At 58.5% G+C, this 7,771-nt stretch overlaps 1 protein-coding gene across 1 annotated transcript; it reads right to left on the reverse strand.

Annotated features, from left to right (window-relative positions):
• Positions 1-806: 806 nt before the first annotated feature.
• Positions 807-7,768, reverse strand: PI4K2A (phosphatidylinositol 4-kinase type 2 alpha; the record flags this gene model as incomplete). The annotated part of the gene is made up of 9 exons (XM_018069223.2): positions 807-2,347; positions 2,475-2,534; positions 2,813-2,946; positions 3,202-3,301; positions 3,735-3,796; positions 4,385-4,538; positions 4,623-4,754; positions 4,959-5,159; positions 7,682-7,768. Coding segments are annotated over 9 exons (1,092 nt in total), but the record flags the coding sequence as incomplete, so codon positions are not given.
• Positions 7,769-7,771: the final 3 nt, after the last annotated feature.

Consider the following 7,771-nt stretch of genomic DNA (forward strand, 5'->3'; position numbering starts at 1 on the left):
GTAGCAGCGCTGAGCGGCCGGGGCCGTGGAGGGCGGCTGCTGGAGAGCAGGTGTCGGCAGTGCCGGGCTCTCCGAGGACACTAAGTGTATTGGGCAGGGTGCAATGAATGGTTAATAAAGGGTGGATAGTGGTGGCTGTGAGGCTCTGGCTGTGTCCTGCCCATCCTGGCCTTCCCTCAAGGTGGCAGGACCGGGGTCGAGGCCACTGTACTGCACCCAGTGCAATGGGAACAGCCTCACAGAACGGGGCAGGGTGGAAGGGACCACAGTGCTCATCTGGTCCAACCTCCCTGCTTAAGTAGGGTCATCCTAGAGTACATTGCACAGGATTTTATCCAGGCAGTTCTTGAATACCTCCAGTGGGGGCTTCTCCACAGCCTCTAGGGGCAGTGTGCTCCAGTGCACGGTCACTTGCAGTGACTGCCCTGGCACAGTCGCAGGGACAGCTGGAGAACAAGCTGCACGCTGCCCTGCAGGACAAGAACTGCTCGGAAGAGAAACAGAGATTCTCCAAGGAAAGATTTCTCTGCTGGAGGACCAGCTGGCCAAGCTCCCTCTCCAAGAGCCACTGGGCCTGGGAAAGGCTGGTGCAGGACCTGCAGGCACAGGGTGCGGAGGGGCAGGCTGGGCAGCTGGCCCCCCTCAACACCCAGCATGAGCAGACCCTGTGGGAAAGGGTCTTCCCAGCAGCAACTCTGCAGTTGTGGGAGACCAATGCATCCCTGAGCAGGTATCCATGGATACCAGCCAGGCCACCTTGTCCGAGGAGCCCCAACCTGCTCTAGGGTGCAGCAGAGACACAGATGTGGCCGGCTGAACGGCAGCTGTTATTCAGACAGTTGCATGGTTTAAATACATTACATACATTTCTACAGTGCATTAGAACAATACATTTTGGGTCAGTCAGATGCAGCTGGGCCTGGCCGGGGAGCTGGGGTCTCCACTGCTGCCCCCCCCTGTGCTTGCACAGCCAGTGCTGAGCACGCTACCCATTGCAGGAGACAGGGGAGCTGCTCTCCCCTCCCAGGCCCACACAGCAGAGCCCCAACCTGCCATCATCCCCTTCACTCCCCGAGGATGGGCTAACAGGACAACAAGACCCAACACCAATTTCCCCCAGCAGCAGGAGAAGCCACAGCTCAAGGCAAGCAAGTGCAGGCAGCAGCCCTGATACTGTTCCATACAACACAAGCTCAGCAGCTGCTGGGGAGAAGGGGGCTCCCTGCCTCCCCCACCCACAGCAAGCCTGCGAGATTGTCAGCTCCAAGGCAGCCAGGAGTCCATGCTGGTCCCCTAATGCGCCCACCCATGTGGCAGAAGAGCCCCTCCAGCCCTTCCCTGGCAGACCCCTGCCCCTCGAGGGGGTCCCTAGGCACAGACAAGGCTGGCACCATGCTGGCTGCACAGCAGCCAGGCAGCTTGCTGGGAGCAGGGGAAAAAGCCAAGCGAGAGCAGCTGTGGAAACCTGGCAGGAGAAATGGACTGGGGAAGCAGAGGGGGAGCCACCTGCTCTTCTCAAGGATAATCCAGCACCTCTTTCCCCTTAGTGTCTAACTGCACCCAAGCCAGTCCCATGTGTTGTCCCTCTTATGTCCCCTCCTCGAGCCCCCAGCCAGAGAACAGCCATTCATTGTGGTCCCCGCTGCACCCGTGGGCAGCAGGAACTCCCCCTGAGGAAAGCAGTGTGCACGGGGTTGGGGCAGAGGAGGGACAGTGGAGGAGTACACCACACCCTTAGGGAAAGGGAGGGGGTATCACCTTCTACAGGCCTTCCCAGCCCAGCAGCTGGCACGGTGGGAAAAGAAAAGGGCCAGTGGCTGGTGTAAAGGGCTGGACGGATCCTGGCCTGGGCAAGCCTGTTCATCAGAGCCCCATGCAGAGGTGCTCAGAACCGCATGCAGGCCAAGGAAGGGAGGCAGGGGCAGGGTCCCAGCCACGCCACAGTTCCCAGCGGATTCCCACACCTCCCCTGGCCTCTGCCCCAGACAGGGCACCGAGCTCCAATGGAGCTGGGGAGGGACCATGCCCAACCTGCCTGGCTCCTCCAGTTCAGCTGCAGGTTCCTCCAGCTGCACCTGCTCGCTCTACCCTGAAGGCCAAGTCCCAGCCACAGAAGCCAGCAATGGCCCAGCTCCTCTTGCAGTGCTAGTCCGAGATGGCCAAGCCCTGTCTGTGGCTCCCGCAGCTACCACCATGAGAAGAAAGGCTTCCGGCTCTGGAAGCTCTGCGTGTAGGACTCACTGGCAGAGCGCTGGTGGGAACGCGCTGTTTCCACAATCACAGGCGGCATCTGAACCAGGTGCAGCGGGCTCTTCCCGTCTTTCAGCGCCTGCGTCAGGTTCAGGATCTGTATGGCACAACAGAGCAAAGCCTGAGCTGCCCTGCAGGAGCAACAGAGAGCATCCACTCCAGCACCCTTCCTATCACACAGGCAGGACGAGACTCCACCTCTGCCTTCCCCACACACAGCTTACCTGGCCTCTCATGACAGCAATCTGCTTGTGAAACTGTCCTCTGTCAAAGCCAGGGTCTTTCTGCAAAAGAGAGAACACAGTGGGATCCATCCACTGCCTCATGCCATGCACAAGATGACTGCTCCTCAAGTAAGCCTCTCCCCCTGTCCCATGGGTTTCCTGCTTCTCCCCATGCTTAATCTTCAGCTCCTGGTAGAGTGAAAACCCTGCTATGCCTCAGCCCGGAAACACTGTTAGAAGCTTGGCCACCGTTCTTTCCCCTGCAGCCTTGGGAGCTCCCCAACACCACTCCCACTTTTTTTCCTCCCATATCATCTTCACCCACTTCCCCAGCACACCTTGAAGAGCTCATACAGATCTTCCTCCAGGTCCTTGACAAAATTGGGGTCTGAGATCTTGGGAAGAATCAGGTCCTTGATCTCCTGTGAAAAGGGGATTTTGGCCTGGGGAAGCCACGCCCAGTAGAAGGGGTCTGTGGGAGGAAGCAGGAGACATGAGAACTTGGGAAGGCAAAGCACGGTGCCACATGTCCCTTGATTCCCCTGCATCTGGGACCCAAGGTCCAGCATCAGCTTCCTACAGTCTCTGCTGAGAAAGAACTTCCCATGAACCCAGAGATTTGCAGAGGCACAGCCCTAGTCCTCTCCTCTACAGTCCTTAAGGAGGATGCCCAAGCATGGGGTTGTATGGCTTGCCACAGTGTCCTGGCACAGCCTAAGGGACTCACATGCTCTCCAGGAGTCTGGGTGTTTCAAGGGAAAGGCCAAACCGTTGTCTATAGCAGCCAGCTTGATGATGGGCTCCTTCACCACCACCCAGTCACTGTCCTGGAAGGAAGCAAAGCATGTCATAAGGAGGCCTCCCCTAGCAGGAAGAGTCCCTCTCCCACTCCAGCCCCACTGCCAGGATCTTTGCCCTGGCTACCACAGAAGTACAGCAGCCTCTTGCCTTGTAGCATAGCCCCTTGCCCACAGGGAAACATTATCTGTTTCGGGTGGGAGGGGAACAAAGCTGCTTCCCCCCAAGGCCTCACTCTGAGGATTCACAGGTCCAGCAACACCAGTTTTCCCCACAGAGCATTCTCACAAAGTCCCACTAGGCCACAAACCACCAACACAAAGGGTAATAAAAGGCCCAGGAGACAAGATCAGGTGTCCACACGCTTGGAACCCAGATGGGAAATTCCTGTCTGGCCTGACAAGCAGTCAGCTTCCAGAAGCGGAGTCCTCATGTTGCCCCTGCCCAGGAGGAGCCACTCACCCGCACGCCTGCGCTGTCCAGGGGACAGTCATACTTGATGAGCCAGTTGTCATTGCCCCGATCTGCAGGGAGATAAAACCAGCTGCGTCACCACCAGGGCCTCCCTGCACTGTGCTGGGCAGAAGACTATTCCTCCTCTGACCCAGAAGTGAGACAGAGACATTCTAGGCCCAGAGACCTTAAATTTGCTGTGGGCCTGGGAAGTCACGTCAACCCTCACAAAGCTAGCCCTGGAGGTCCACGTATTCCCAGTTTGCAAGAGAAAGGTCAGCCTGCAAGCCCCAGAGTGCAACCCCGACCCTTCCAGCCAGGCAGGAACTCAGGAACCCACTGTGAGATGCGATATAGAGGCACAGCCAGGTGTTGGATCTCTGGATGTCCCTGGAACCTCACAGCTGGGAAACTTTCAGCCAAGCACAGTGGTGGATCCAGATCTGCTAGAACGCAGGCCAGCAGCCAGAGCCCCCAGTGCTGGATGGCCACAGCAGCTGCACTCTGCCCAGAGGCAGATGTCATCTGGCAGCAACTGAGTGGCATTGAGAAGAATTTCAGGTGCTGGGAAAAGCCAAGACCCTATCTCCCTCCCCTTTCTCCAACATGATAGGACATGACGGAGCAGGCAGCATCCCACACGAGGCAGCTGGCCCTACCTGTGTTCCTGATGATGTAGTCCAGCACCACCAGCCGCTCAAACTGCAGCAGCAGCTGCCGGTTGGTGTTCTCCGGGAGTGGCTCAGCCTCAAACCGCCGCAGCCAGTAGTCAGCATCCTTGTAGCCTTCCACAAAGAGCTGGAAGGAGCCCACCTGAGGCAAGGAGAGGCTGTGTCACGGAAGGCCACAGAGGGCAGGGAGGTGCCGGCAGGCAGGTGTGCAGGCTGGCAGCCCTACCTTGGGTGGCAGACCAATGCGGTTGAAGCGCTGGCCGACTTTCGGCACCTTCTCCAGGGCCAGCCTCTTTCCTCGGGACTTCACCCTGTCGATGGCACTGTAGTTAAAGGTCTCACTGGCCAGATACACCACCTGGGGGGACAGGAGTGCAGTCACAGGACTGCCTGATAAAACCAAGACACAGCATTTCTCACAGCTCTGCCCAGCACAAGCATCCCCACAGCTAGAGCAGGAACAGTCCTGGTCTAGAGCTCTCAATCTACGAGGTCAGCAGTGCCACAAGACAAGACACAAGCAGAGCCTTCCCAAAAAAGATCCCAGCAGCTTTCCTCTCACCTTTGTGCGGGGAACAATATTGAGTTCCAGTTTTTGGTCTACCAGGCTGGCACCCGCCTCCGACAGGTAGCCCTGGTTCAGGACCAGGCAGTCTCTCCCAAAGCAGCACGGGCAGCACAGCTTCTGCAGCCACTTGGTCCACTTGGGGTTCAGCTGCCCGTATGGCTCCTCATTCTTGGGCTTGAAGACGCCAATAATTTTCTGTGAGTGGGAGGGAGGAAGGCTGATTCCAGGCACTTGGCAGAGGTGGGACCACCTCCCCCAGCCCACAGTGGGGACATTCAGGAACAGGCCCCCAGAACAGCCCTTCACTGGGACCAATAACCAACCCCTGGGACCAGGCAAACCCTGCAACTCCCAGGAGGGAGGCAAACAGGGGATGGGAGGGACTCCTGCCCAACCAGTGACCCATTCCACAAAAGTGGGGTACTGCCCAAAGACTTTGTCCGAAAAAAACACCAGTGATGATGCAGTCCCCTGGTAAACATACCAGTCCCATTCCAGTAACCTTTGGATAGCCGGAGAATGTACTGCTCATTGTTGGTCATTACATCCACACAGAAAAGGGAGGGAATAGCAAATCTTGCCCTGGCTCCAAAGTCCATGGAACAGAGCTGATCCCCAACTGACCAGAGAAGGGACCAGCCCAGGCAGGGCTCTGTGCTGGGGGCCCAGCAGAGACAGCAGAGGGGCTGGCTCTCCCAGTCAGCTGTGTATGAAAGGGCACAGGTGGCTTCAAACTGGCAATCAGATGGTACCAGCAGCACACTCGGCCCCTCAATCCAGCCTCGCGCACACTGACCCGACAGTGGGGGCAACAGCACAGAGGGCACAGAAGCCTTTGCTTCACCAAGCCAGGGTTGCAAAGCCACACAGATGAGACAAGGGCTGGGGCAGGAGAAAGGCCACCTGTCCCCAAAGGCCAGGGATCCCTGGGGGGCTGTGCAGCAGCTCCAGGCTGGCAGCCCCCGCTCCAGGGTGACTCAGGAGCACACGCCACAAGCCCTCCTCCCCAAGGCTGGTGCCAGTCATGGCCTGAGTGGGTGACACTTCCCCAAGCTGAGCTCTTGTCAGAATGTGGAAGTTAAATATGAGTTTCGGCACCTCAGCAGGGAACCCCAGTGCAATCCCAGTCTGTCAAGGGCCAAAAGCCAGCCCAGGGCAGGCAGAAGCAAGGTTTTGTCCACTAGGAAGAGGGACAGGAAGGGTTTGAGGGAACAGGATCACTTGAGCCAGGATCACAGCCCAGATCACATGGTGGAGCCACTTCCACTAGGCAGGCAGGCAGGCAGGCAATCCCCTTCACCAGCCCCACGTGAAGGCACACAGCTGCCAACACGTCCTTGGATATGAGCCTGCAAAGAGGCTTGTCAGGAGCTCTGGCAGGACGGAGCCCTGTGTTCTATGGAGCCATTCCAGCAGAGCAAGGTCCAGCTAGGCAGGGACAGCAGGAAAGTGGTGGCCAGAGTTCTGGCAGCGCAGTGTTCCCTTCCAGGCAGACCTGTGCCGGGAGCAGCACTGGCAGGGAAAACAGGTCTGCCTGGTGCCAGCAGCAGAGCAGAGGGAGCCCAGCCAGCACAGGAGCACAGTCAGCAATGGGGTGACCACAACCGCCAGGGCTGGGCAGCACAGCCTGGTTGGGACAGCTCGGGCCCCAGAAGCCCTGAGGGAAGCAGACACAGAGGAAAGGTTTTCCCCCCAGTATCTTCCCCCTGCTGCCCACAACATCCACACACTGCACTCTCTCCCATGCCAGTAGTGGGACATTTTTGGCAACCATAGACAGAAACCAGTCACACAACAAATTTGCTGACAGCAGGGCAGTCCAGGGGACCCGCCAGGTGACAAGGCCGGGATTACACAGACTTTGGCTCCTCGCACTTATGTTCCACCAGCCCTCCTTGAGCTCGGGTCTCCTACAGCCAGGCAGCCTCTGCCCTGCCACCCCCAGGCAGCTCATCCGGCCACCCACTCCAGTGACTCCAGGTCTCATATTGGGCAACAGGAGGGAGCAGGAGGGAGCAAGGCGGTGTCAGGAGGAACTGTGTATTTCCCTAGAGACCACCAGCTCAGCTGGGACCTGCCTGTCAGAGCTCCCAGGAGCCAGGCTTCACCCAGGGCAGGAAAACTAGAGCACATCAGAGACCAGAGAGCCCAGTCCTGCTCCTTAGGAAGCATCCCAGCACACACGTGGTGAGGGAGTCACAGGAAGCAGCAGCAGCTCAAATAATTGGTCTGGGTGCAGCAGGTCACAAGACAAGCCAGCCTGTGCTGCAACACATCCAGTCAGCAGCACAGAGATGGCTGCCCCACAGCTGACCAGGTCTGTGGGGGACCAGCTACATGCCAAGCACTTTGCCTCCACTATAGCAACAATACAGCCACAGAGGAGACATCTCACTCCTCTCACAGGCCAAAACCAGCTCAGCTCACAGAATCACAGGCCTAGAGCTGGAGTCACCATGGTTAGGAGATGCACAGACCTCGGAGAGAGTGTGACCTCTCCTCTGTGGGCACGAGAGCCACAGAAGATGCTGAATCAGCACTTGGACACACCCTCCCCCCCATTCTGGCTGCTGGTCCCACTGCACTTCTCGCCAGGGAAGCTCAGACCAGCTCTCCACGGCCGGTAACCCCCGGACCAGCACCACGAGTTCTCCCTGCAGGAAACCCCTCCGCAGCCCGCAGGCCCCGAGGACCACGCGGGGCCGCGCCCGGCTTACCCCCTGCGGGTCCTTAACGAAGTAGCTGCCGCTGGAGCCCTGCGAGATGCGCTCGGGAAAGATGCCGCGCTCGCTGGCCAGCTCAGCCCG

Source organism: Manacus vitellinus, unplaced genomic scaffold (assembly GCF_001715985.3).
Source record: "Manacus vitellinus isolate BGI_N305 unplaced genomic scaffold, ASM171598v3 scaffold_15_pilon, whole genome shotgun sequence".
Classification (NCBI taxonomy): domain Eukaryota; kingdom Metazoa; phylum Chordata; class Aves; order Passeriformes; family Pipridae; genus Manacus; species Manacus vitellinus.